This window comes from Puma concolor, chromosome A1 (assembly GCF_028749965.1).
Source record: "Puma concolor isolate L17-30 chromosome A1, mPumCon1.1.hap2, whole genome shotgun sequence".
Classification (NCBI taxonomy): Eukaryota; Metazoa; Chordata; class Mammalia; order Carnivora; family Felidae; genus Puma; species Puma concolor.
In genome coordinates this window covers 63,500,286-63,512,604 of record NC_141667.1, presented here as the reverse complement: position 1 = coordinate 63,512,604, position 12,319 = coordinate 63,500,286, and the positions used below count along the sequence as shown (strand labels likewise).

At 50.2% G+C, this 12,319-nt stretch overlaps 1 protein-coding gene and 1 long non-coding RNA gene across 6 annotated transcripts in view; one reads left to right on the top strand and one right to left on the bottom strand.

Moving 5' to 3' along the window:
* Positions 1-7,795, bottom strand: part of ERGIC1 (endoplasmic reticulum-golgi intermediate compartment 1) — a 103,268-nt gene extending 95,473 nt beyond the window's left edge. Inside the window, exon 1 of one of the 5 annotated variants that reach the window (XM_086717158.1) lies at positions 7,640-7,795. In XM_086717158.1, coding sequence (XP_086573284.1) covers positions 7,640-7,659 — 20 coding nt within the window. In that variant the 5' untranslated portion in view covers positions 7,660-7,795. Of the gene's footprint in view, positions 1-6,900; positions 7,568-7,639 lie in introns of those variants that run through there. The other 4 variants (XM_086716911.1, XM_086716837.1, XM_086717039.1 and 1 more) reach the window with 4 other exon arrangements.
* An 873-nt stretch (positions 7,796-8,668) lies between these two features.
* Positions 8,669-12,274, top strand: LOC147584199 (uncharacterized). Its single transcript, XR_015254773.1, has 2 exons — positions 8,669-8,773; positions 10,227-12,274. It is a non-coding gene; the product is annotated as an uncharacterized LOC147584199 (long non-coding RNA).
* The last annotated feature ends 45 nt before the right edge of the window (positions 12,275-12,319 follow it).

Here is a 12,319-nt window from a genome sequence, read left to right as displayed (position 1 = left end):
TGTCACACGGTAGGTGTTGGCAAGGATGTGGAGAAAAGGCAGCCCTCATGCACTATTGGTCGGGATGCAAACTGGGGCAACCAGTGGGGAAACAGTATGGAGACTCCTCAAAAAATTAAAAATAGAAATACCACAGGATCCAGTAATCCTGCGACTAGACTGGGTATTTATTCTAAAGAACTGAAATCAGGATCTTGAAGAGATATCTGCACCCCCGTGCTCACTGTAGCATTCTTTACGGTAGCCAAGATGTGGAAACAACTTCAACTGTCCATGGACAGATGGACGGGTAAAGAAAATGTGGTATAGATGTACAGTGGAATATTATTCAGCCTTAAAATCCTGCCACATGCAACAATATGGATGAACCTTGAGGGTGTTATGCTAAGTGAAACAAGCTAGTTACAGAAGGACAGACAGACACAAATCCACTCACATGAGGTATGTGACACCATTAAACTTATAGAAATAGGCAGTAGAATGGTGGATGCCGGGGCTGGGGAAAGGGGGAAACCGGGAGGTGTTCTTCAAGCGGTAGAAAGTCCCAGTCACATAAGATGAGTAAGTTCCAGAGGTCTGCTGAACAACACTGTGCCTATGGTTAACATTACTGCACACTTAAAAATTTGTTAAGAGGGTATATCTCATCTTAAGCATTCTTACCACATAATTTTCAAAAAACTGAATTAGTTGCATGCCCATACAGTGATAGCATGCGCGCTTCCTAGGGTGACAGAACGGTTCTGTATCCACATGAGGGCAGGGGTGGCTACATGATGTAAGGTCTTGAATTTCATAGAAGAGTACACAAAAAGAAAAGCCAATTTTTCGATATGTTAATTAAAAAAAGAAAATAAATTGCTAATAATACTAATAATTGTATCTCGTGGGGCCAGGGTGACTTAAGTCCAGTGACGGGCCCAGCAGAGTCCTCACCCATCACAAGCTGAGGAACCGTCAGGCACAGCTAGTGAAATTAGCATTGCCTCCTCTCCTCCTCCAAAGAGATTCTAGCCCCTAGCCTCGAATGCGAGAGAGAAAAGCTAATGCCATGGAGGGGCTGCCACAACATCAGGACCCAATGTTTCAGGGATTGTGACTGTACTTTGGTCTCATGACGGCCAGGCCTCTCGTCTCCAATAGGGTTTCCACCTTTTGGAGAGACAGAACATTTGATCCATTTCCAATGGATCTTGCTTCCTGTCCAGCTGTGCTGCCCAGTAGGCTGTAGGAGGGAGGAGCTCAAGGGGAGGACTACACTATCAGGGGTACGCTGGTCCCCAGGGCCCCTTGACCCACCGGCTGTGGGATCCATCATCTCTGAGGTCGATTTCCCTGGACGGAAATCAAGCATAATAACGCTTCCCCCTCAGGGAGAGTAGATTTGCAAAGCACCTATGTATCCCCTAGCTCTCGACAGTACGGGGAACCTTGAGTTTCTCCTGCCTCTCCCAATGACCAAGACTTTTTAAAACAAATACGTGCTAGTGTTAGAGGGTTTTTTCCTGTCCTATACTTTTCCTGCATATACAACCAATGTAATTAAGCTAACAGACCTGAATGTTCAAGTGGACAAGAGACAATTAGGCTAATTACTACTTCCTTAAAGGATCAGTTAGGGCTGTCTCCCACACTATCTTTGAGAAAGGGTACTGGGTGCCCCATGAACAACACAGTGGCTTGGACAATCAGTTTGGCAAAAGCTGCGCTGAACCAAGTGACTTGGTTTCCCCTCACTCAGGATTTCTTAGCATCTTTAGAAAGGTACATGCGTGTTGTGAGTCCACAGGCAGGGGGCACAGCACGGAGCACTGACTGAGAGGGGCTGTGTCAAGTCAGGCATCCAGAGCAGGGCTTTGGCAACCTTACCACACATCCAAACCACCTGGGGAGGTCTTATTAAACCACAGATGCACATTCGGGGTGGGCACTGAGATTCTGCATTTCCCACAGGCTCCTGGGTGACGCTGAAGCTGCTGGTCTGGGGACCACACTCTCAAGAGCAAGGACATCAGTGGAAAAGTAAGACCACTTATTGACCACTTTACTGGTGAGGAACAGTCCCAGCATAGGGAAGTGACTTGCTGAAGGTCACATAGAAGTGACAGGTAGGACTAGATCCGCTCCCCAGCCTTCCCTCCAAGTACCTACTCCACCCTCTGGCTGCCCTACAGCTCTTGGCCCTGCTCCCCACTAGTTCTCCGATTTTGAGCAATTTTCCTAGTCTCGGTTGTGCGCTGGAGTCATGTGAGGGTCTTTAAACTATACAAATGCCTGGGCCCCTCCCCCTCAGATCCTGATTATTGGGTCTGAAGTGTAGCCTGAGTTGGGGAATTGTTTTAAACTCTGCCAGTGGTTCTAATGCAGAGCCAGTGTCAAGGATCACTGAGGCAGAGGTGAGCATCACCCCAAATGCCCTCCTCACACCCTGCCTGCCCCTCTAATGCCTGATGAAAACAGCCCAGCAGCAACTCCAAGACAAAACGTGAAAGGATTACCGGATGGGAAGTGGCACTTAACGAGGCCACAGCTGGCTAAAGCCCCGTCTCGAGACATTAGGTATCATAGGAATCCAAACTGCCTTGAGAGGACAGATTTTTCCTTATTAGCCTATGTCCAGGTGAGCAGGTAAACGGACGTTCTATGCTTTAAAGCCCCAGTGGCCAAAGTGGGAAAATCTGGACCCTCCAGAGTGAGATGCTCTAAGTTAGGGCAAGACCCTTTAACTGGCATCTTTAAAGACAATTTCCAAATCAGGTGTCAGACCAAATGAGGCTGGTAAAAAAAAAAGGGTGGTGGTGGGGGGAGGGGGAAGCTAGTGACTTTAAGCTTTTTAATAAGCACTGTAGGGAAAGAATTAGAATGAATCCAATGAATCCAGTTAAAGGAGATATCCATTCTCTCTGCACTTGGTGAACGGAAGGGGAAAAGCTTGAGAGAGGAGCCTACAGCATACAAGTGGGGCTCTGGAGCCAGACGGCAGCATTCCACCCCGAGCGTCTTCTGCTGACCCACATTGTTCCTGAACTCTGCTGCACCTCAAGTGGCTTAGCTGTAAAGTGGGACAACAACAGGGTCTGCCTTGTAGGGGTGCTGTGGGATTAAATGAGTGGATGCACATAAGATCCTTACAACAGTGTCAGGCACTAGGAACTGCTCCATAAACACAAAACACTGGCTTGATTTTCACATCGTTTTTTCTCTGGTCTAATCATTTCCCTTTTGACCTCATTTTTAAGCCCGTGTGTGTGTGTGTGTGTGTGTGTGTGTGTGTGTGTGTGTGTGTGTATCCTTTTTATTTACTTTTGAGAGAGAGACAGAGAGAGAGAGAGAGAGAGAGAGAGCGAGCATGCCCGTGAGCGGGACAGGGGCAGGGAGAGTGGGAGACAGAATTCCAAGAAGGCTCCACACTGTCAGCACAGAGCCCGACGCCAGGCTGGAACTCACGAACTGTGAGATCATGACCTGAGCCTAAACCAAGAGTCAGAGGCTTCACAGACTGAGCCAGCCAGGCACCCCAGCCCATTTATATTCTTTAAAAATTGATGTAAAGTATGTTTCTGTCAGTTTCCTCGAGTAATTTCTGGAATGAGGCAGGATAAAGATACAGACACTCATGATAACTACTATATGCTGAGTGTTAACTACGTGCTCAGAGCCCCCTGTGGCAGCTGGGGCTCAGCTTGGTATGGGGAGTGAGGAGGGCTCAGGGTCTGCAGGGCCCCACTCAGACAAAGCCACATGAGGAGCTAAGGAATTCATACTTGATCCTCAGAGCAACGGGCCTTGTTTGAAGGTTGAAACCAGGACATGAGAAAATCAGGTTAACTGTGGAAAGCTCACTGTAAAAAAAAAAAAAAAAAAAAAAAAAAAAGGTCAACTTTGGGAAGCTCATTCAGGGTTCCTGAGGAAGTCTGGGGTCTCCTGGAGGGATGCCAAGGTAGGAGGCAATGGAGGCCAAACCAAGGCACCGCAGCAGGGCTGGCTGGCATCATGGGCGTGTGACCTACACAGTCACATAGGATCCCACGCTCCCAGGGGTCCACGCTTATTTTAATGTTCTGCTGTGGCTGTCCTGAAATTCTCAATACGTTTCCAACAAGAGGTTATGCCATTTTCATTTTGCACAGGGTCCCACAAATTATGTAGCTGGCCCTACCTTGCAGGGATACTTCGTTTGCCCCTACGTCTACACTACCAGGTGAGGCAGTGAAGGTTACTTGTCTTTAAAATGAAGAAACGGAGGCTCTGAGAAGGTAAACCGGCCCACGGCATAGCTGGTCAGTGACAGGGCAGCAGCATACCCAGGTCTTGGGGTTTCAACTTGGGGGCCTCCACTGTGGGAAAGTGGCCACCTCTGCCTCTCAGAAAGCAGTGCTCAGGCTCGTCCGGGCCTGGGCTGCAGGAACTGCCTTCCACCCCCACCCAAGACTGAGCTGACCCCTGCCAGCCGGAACTGGGTATGGTCAGAGCCAACGCCCACGGATCTGGGTCCACAAGGCCAGTTCCACAACAGCAACGGGCCAGCGATTAATGAAACAATTCACCAGGAGCAAAGCAAACACAAATAATCTTTGCAGTCCCAGGATCCCTCCTCTCCCAACCCCCAAAACCAATTTAGAGCCAATTCAAGGAAGGAAGGGGGAGAAAATTCTCCACCAATAGCTCAAAATCTGCCTAGTAAAGGAAGAGTTGACATATCAAAGTACACCATGTCTTTGGCTTCCTTGACAGACTCTGAGAGGCATTTCCAAGGATGAGTTTGGCCCAGGTGCTGTTCCAGGCACTGGAGTTACAACAGAGAATAAAACAGATAAAAATCTTTGCCCTAAGGAGCTCATATTTTAATGGCAGGGAGAAAGAGAATAAGCATAATAATTAAGTGAATTATACAGCGTTAGGACATATAGGTGCTTACATGAAATAACACAAATGATGAAAATAGCGGCCAAAATTTATTGGGTGCTTACTCTGTGTCTAAATGCTTTACACACATTGACTCATTTAATCCTCTCAACAACGGATATTGTTCTCATGCCCATTTCACAGACAGAATACACAGGAGGTAAGTTGTGCAAGGTCCCACATGCAATAAGAAAACAAGAGTACTGATAAGAAAGGGCAGGAGACTGCCATTCCCCCCAGCCTCTTCCTGATTCTGGTTGGTTTTAAGGCACCACAACAGGCAGGAAGCCTGGATTTCTTCCAGGCCTTGAACTGGGAGAGGGGGTCCAATCACAGGGCCCCTTTCTACTCCCCCACAGTTCTTAAGAGATCTAACAGGGCTGTGGGACCCTCCAAGCACTCCCTTTTCTCCCAGAGCTAAGGCTTTGGAGCTAACAGCCCAGAGTGCAAATCCCAACTCCACCAGCTCACCAGTATATGGCCCTGGGCAAACAGCTTCTACCTGGTAGCCTCCCTTTCCTTTGATTTAAAATGAAGATGAAAACTCCCTCTCACAGGTGACAAGGGAACAGACATCAAGTCTGGACCTTGCAGTGCCTATACAGGGGTAGATGCCCCAAGCATGCTGGTTCATACATGCCCCCACTCCTGGGCCCCACGATGCCCTCCTCTCTTCTCTCCAGTGCTGAAAGGGCACGGCCACATGTCACCCAGCTCTGTACTGTGGGCCACGTGGCAGAGGGCTGAGCACGATAAACATCTGATGAACACTGAAGAGGAAGAAGGTATGTGGGGTGGTGGAACCTTCCTTAGAAACTGAGCCCTGGAGTTAATGGATCTTAAAAAGTGCGGGTTGCTAGGCAGAAATGTCTTGTCCTCCAAAGTGCAAATGCAAAGTGGTGAAATCTATTCTCAACATTCTGTGGTAAGCCCAAGCCATCAAGAAAACTTATTACAACACCTCATTTAGCTGGGGTCCCCGTGGCACCAGGGCACTCCAAATCTCCAACTCAAGGGGCACCAGGTCAGAAGCTGTTAGTGACCTGGGACCCTGGCCCACCCTTCAGGCTAGTTCTCATGAGGTCCAAGGCAAGACCCTCAACCTGGAGCCTCAACTTCCTTCTTTTAAGATAAGGGGCTAGGTACAGAGTGACAGGATTAAGTGACCAAAAGCAGTGATTTATCCAACAAAGTCAAAATCACCTGAACCTACTAAAATCACATGGGGACGGGGGAGGGTGTGTGTGTGAAGGGGGGGGGAAGGTCAGGAATCTTTATTATCAAAGGACTGACCCTGAATTCCATCAGAGGGACTTTCTTTGTTTGAAACCGCCCTGAGTCTGCAAGCATTTGTCTGAGACCCTAGTGCGAACCTCTAGGCTTCATGGAAGGGGCAGGAAGCTGGCAGATGTTTTCTAGATGGCATCGGTGCCCAGGACAGGCTAGAGTACCACAACAGCCAATGCATAAGGGTCACCGCCAGGCTTTTCCTTCTGGGAAGGCTGTCACTTTACCCTGATTTCACTCACACCTGTAGGGAGGGAAAGGGCAGGTGAGGAGGGAAAGTTCCCTCCTGTGAGGCATTAGAATCCCTATTTGTGGATGAAGAAATGACCTCATGGAGAAGATCCTCATCTACTAACATCCTCCTTCTGGGCTCTAAACCCTACAGCAGGCTCTGACTTAAGCGCTTTCTCATGCATTCAGTCCTCGCAGGTGAGGACCTTATTTTAGCCCCAGTCTGCAGGTGGTAAATTTTAGAGATACTGAGAGGGTTCAGACACTTGCCCAAGTTATCCCACCACAGAGCCAAGGGGAGGTCTGAATCCAGAGCCTTTGCCCCTAACTTCTAGAATATACGGAGCTGCTCAGTGGAGGGAGCAGAGCCAGGATTCTAATCCAGCTCTTCTCCTACACTGAAGTCCTGCCATTTTCCTGGCCAAACCCCCCAAAGTGTGTCTGCCTCAGGCCAGGGCATTCCCTGGGGCTCCATACCTCAAGGGAAAGCCTGGTTGGAGACCTCTTCCGAGGCAGGCTTCCAGAAGGCCTAACCCAGCACAACGTGGACCATGAGGCAGCTGGACCCTACAAAGAACCCATTGTAGTGACTGCAGAAAGCCCAGGCCAGACCAGGCTGGGCCCTCTGGGGAGCCCTGCCCATGACTCCTGGCCTCCTCCCCTTCCCATGGTGCCCCCATACCCAGAGAACAGGACCCGGACTGGCAGAGGCCTCCTGTGTTGCCCAGGCTGGGGCAGCCTCAGACTATGGAAACCTAAAACCCTCCAGCTGCTGCCAGACGGTATGGGGCTGCAGACCCCTGTGGACTCACTGGAGGTGCCCAGGACGCACCTGTCAGCAGGGGTAGGGGCCACGAAAAGACTCCACCGACGGACGGCAGGAGGGGGAGGGCTCGTTTGTTCCCATCGGGGGTAGGGAGTTAATCTGTTTCCCAGAATGGGGGTGGAGATGCGCGTTTGAGTGGTGTGGGGCCAGGCTGAGGAGGGGGCTCGGCGGAGGGGAGGGATGGGCGGCCCGGAGGTGGATGGCTTTGCCAGCCGCTGCACCGGGGGGCCCTCCGCGGTTCCGGCCGGCTTTGTGTGCTGCAGGGGTCCCGCCCCAGGTCCCCGAGGGCCTGCCGAGGCATGCACAGGGCTGGGGACCGCTTCTGCGTGCCGGCAAGAGGGGTCCGCGTCGTGCCCGGGCACCCCCTGTGTCCGCGGTCGCCACACTCACCTCCTGAAGTCAAAGGGCATCGTGCCGCCGCTGCCGGGGGTGGGAGCGCTGCAGGCCAGGTGGGCCGCGGCGCCGCGTGGGTCCCAGCCCGCTGCCAACGCCTCCTCCGGCCGCCCCGCCCCCGCGGGCCGCCCACCGCCCCAGACACCCGCCGCTCGCCTCCCGCCGCCGGGAAGTGACGCTCCGCGCAGCCCATTGGGCGCTGTCCGCCGCCCCCCGCCGCCCCTTCCGCCGCCCGGTTAAAGGGGCCCGCGGGCGCGTAGGGGGAGGGGCCGACCTTTTGGGGCCGGGGCAGGGAACCCACAGGGACGCATTTCTTCCTTCGAAGCCCCCACTGTGTTTTCCTTCACTTTCTCTCTGTGGCCTCGGGCAAACCTCAGCCTCTCAGAGCCCTGTTGCATTTGTAAAACGGTTTCCTTGAGTTGTAAGGATTAAATTGAATGAATGATCCAGATTTGGGTCGCGCACAGCGTCTAGCTCTGTGACAGGAGATAAGGCAATCCTAGATTTATAAAGTGAACCCACCATCTATTTCCCTGCTGTGCCTCTCTGGGAAAGATACTTGGCATCTCTGAGCCCCCACCCTTTCCACGTATGCACAAAGAGACTGATGGCATTTAGGGGCATTTTCCTGGGGGTCAGATAAGAAAGTTGGGAGACTGGCTTAGTGCAGTGCCTGGCACATGATATGGGCTCAATCACCCGAAGTGACTGTGGTGGACCAGATAGCTGCCTCTGTCTGCACCTTCTGTTTATGGTTCATTCCAACGGTATTCATTGAGAGCCGGCTGTGAGCCAGGTCCATACAGGACATGCTGGTTGTCTCAGGCAGAGCGAGGCCTGCCCAAGTCTGTGACCTGGCCCAGGGCAGACCTCTCTGAGCCTCAATTTCATCCTGCAAAATTCACACGTAATCAGCACCTCCTTCCAGGATTGGTGGATTAGAAGAGTTGATAGTTGAGGTAACACAAGACTGGTGTAAAGGAAACTAATTCCGAACTTCCCCTGGGGTTCTATTGCTGGCCCCACCTCCAAGGTTTCAGTCATAGGGCTTGAAAAATCCCAGGGGAGGAAGGTGGGGGCTCGTGTTCTAAAAGCAGGACCAGAGGGCAGTTTCCTCATCTATAAAAAGAGGTAAATCATGGTACCTGGTTCCTCTGGGAGGATTCAGAATGCACTGTGACAGCACTATGGGTGGGGGGTGAACCAAAATCTTCCCCTGGAGCATACACTATGGCCTGACCAGTTACCTCTTCCTCCCTCTGACCTCCAGCATTACCTTTCTTCCTTCCTTCCTTCCTTCCTTCCTTTTTCTTTCTTTCTTTCTTTCTTTCTTTCTTTCTTTCTTTCTTTCTTTCTCTCTTTCTTCCTTTCTTTCTCTCTTTTCTTTCTTTCTCTTTTTCTTTCTTCCTTCCTTCCTTCCTTCCTTCCTTCCTTTCTTTCTTTCTTTCTTTCTTTCTTTCTTTCTTTCTTTCTTTCTTTCTTTCCTTCCTTCTACAAGTGGCCTGGCACCTTGAAGTGAGAGAAGGACATCAGCCTGAACTGGAAGTCTGGAGTAACAAGAAAGGTGAAGGGGCCTTGAGTGGCCTGCCACGGGGCCCAGACCACTGTTTGTGGGGCCTCAGCCCCAACCTATTGAATCAGGTTGCATTTAAAAGCATGATCTCCAAGAGATTTGTTGGCACATTTAAGTTTCAGAGGCACTGCTATAAAGACCTTGCTCCCCGCAAGCAGACTGGGGCGAGGTTTACATTGGCTATTCCTTTTGCCTGGAGCACTTTCTTCTTTGTCTTCCACCCTGTTTATAGGGGCAATGTCTCCCAATGTCTGTTCTCCCTTTCTTCAGGACTGTTAGCCATGTGGACAGAGCCCAGACTCTGGAGCCACACCTCATGGGTTCATGTTCCAGCATGTCCACTTACTGAGTTATTTTACATCTGTCTCTCAGTTTCCCCATCCATAAAATGGGGACAATAGTAGTAACTTCTTCACAGATTTGTTAGGAGGGTAAAATGAGCTGATACAATTTTTTTTTTAATTAAAAAAAGAAGAAGAAGAAAAGAAAGGGGTGCCTGGGTGGCTCAGTCAGTTGAGCATCTGACTTTGGCTCGGGTCATGGTCTCGCGGTTCGTGAGTTCAAGCCCCACACGAGACTCTGTGTTGACAGCTCAGAGCCTGGAGCCTGCTTCGGATTCTGTGTCTCCCTCTCTCTCTGTCCCTCCCTCACTCGTGCTCTGTCTCTCTGTCTCAAAAATAAATGAACATTAAATAAATAAATAAGCATTAAAAAATTAAAAACATAAAAAAAGGAAATGAGTTGACATATGTCAAGGACTTAGGACAGTGCCTGGTACAGAATAATGCAAGGTGGGGTTGACTATCATTGCTATTTTTGCATGGTGATGGAGCTCCAATTTTTGGCTGGGCACATGGGTTCTCAGAATGAAAGTTGCATTTTTCAGCTCCCCTTGCACCTAGGTGTGGCCTTGTGACTAAGTTCTGACCATTGATATGTAAGGGGAAGCATCTATGGCAGCTTCAGGGATACTTGGTATATATTATCCTCTGTCTCGCTTTTTCCACATAGCTGCCCAGAATGTGGATGCCACCATCATGGACCACGTGAAGAAGGTCATGCAGAACAGAGCAACAGGATAGAAGGAGCCCGAGTCCCTGTCACTGAGTGGCACAGTACCTGTCCTTAAACACCTCCCCGGATGTCTAAGCGAGATATAAACATCTATCTTATATAAGCCACCTTTATTTTGGATTTTCAGCTGCTTACACCTGAACCTAATGCCGATGCACCTGCCTCAGACTAGTTAATTACTTGGCAGCTCAAATATTATATATAGAATCCATCCAGGTTCTTCCCCACTATACATTTGCATGGCACCAGTAGTTTTCCCGGGGAAACCGTGTCACAATTTGTGATTACATTATCGTTAATTGGCCAATGTCAACCTCCCTATCTTGACTGGAAGCTCTCCGGAGAGCACGGATGTCCGTTTGTTCATTCTTGTATCCCAGCATCCAGCCAGAGCCTGCACGCGGTAGGGGTGCAATGCCTCTGTGTCAAAGGCTGGATGGAGGCTTCCCAGGGAAGTAGGCTTTCCCACAGAACAGAGGGGCTGGGGAGGGGAGCACATCCACGAGGATCTCTGTGGAGACTGTTGGGGTCTGTAAGCAGACCAGGCTGCCAGTCCCAGGTGATCCATCCACCCAAAAGACAGTGGGAGATAGGGCTAAGGAAGTCCGACTGTGCTGCAGTATGTGGGAAAGCTCTGGGTCTCTTGGACCAGAGGAGTGACTTAATAAAAACCGAGTTTTAGGATTACTAATCCTGTAGGACTCTATGATAGCCAGCCTCCAATGGTCCTCACTGATGTTCCCATGCCCTTGTGTAATCACCTCTCACAACAAGTAGGACAGACTTGGGTAACCAACAGGACATTGCAGAAATGACAGTGTATGACTCCTGAGACAAAGTCATAAAGGGCATTGAGGCTTCCGCTCAGGCTCTCTTGAATCACTTATTCTGGAGGAATCCAGCGTCTGTGTTGCAAAGGTACTCAGGCACTGTTATAGAGGGGTCCACGCGGCCAGAAACTGAGGCCTTCCATCAACAGCCTTGTGAGTGAGCCATCCCGGAAGTGGATCCTTAGCCCCAGCCAAATCTTCAAAGCTGCAGTTCTGGCCCACAGCTTAACTACAGCCTCATGAGAGACCCTGAATCAGAACCACCCAGCCAAGCTGCCTCTGAATTCCTGGAAGGATGTGAGATAATAAACGTTTCTTTTAAGCCACAAAGTTGTAGGTAATCAGTTCCATGGTGGTACAATTAATATAGACTCTATCCCCATTTGTTTTTCTACCAGCACCTTCTCCCTGCCTTCCTTCGCCTCACCCCAACCGGTCAGTCAGCACTCTGGCTGAGCGACCTGGACACATTGCCTAACTAGCTGGGCGTCTGAGTATGAAATGAAGGCTAATAACACCTCATCTGTGTCAGGAAGCCTCTAAACTCGCCACCCGAATCAATCCACCCCCTGGTATTCATATCCTTGTGCAATCCCCTTTCTTAGACTGTAAACTGGATTTACTGACTCACTTCTAATGAACAGAATGTGGCAGGAGTAATGGCATGTTACTCCTAAGACGAAGTTATAAGGAGATCGCGGCTTCTGACTTGGGCACTCTTGCTGCGGCCCGGGGTGAGCCAGCAGCCATGTTGTAAGGCAGCCCTGTGGAGAAGCCTGTGTGAGTTAGGCCGAGTGTGAGAGGGCCAAGCGTGAACCTCCTGAGGCTTGACCAAAACCTTGTGCGTGAGCTCGGGAATGGATTCTGCAGCCTCAGCCAAGCCTTGAGATGACTGCGGCCCTGGTGGACAGCTCGATTGTGACCTCATGAGAGACCTTGACCCGGAGGTATCCAGCCGAGTTCTGCTTGGATCTTGTGAGATAACAAAATGTTTGTTGCTCTAAACCACCAGGTGTGGGGTGGTTTGTTATAAAGCGGAACAAATACATGGTCCTAAAACCTTGCTGTGAAGATGAAGTAACATGTGCCTAGTACACAGTAGGTGCTAATTAAATGCTTGCTAAATCAATCAATAAACAGACGAGTGTACTATAATGTGGAATGTTCCCTGGATCCAAATGCTCACTGCCTCCACCGCCT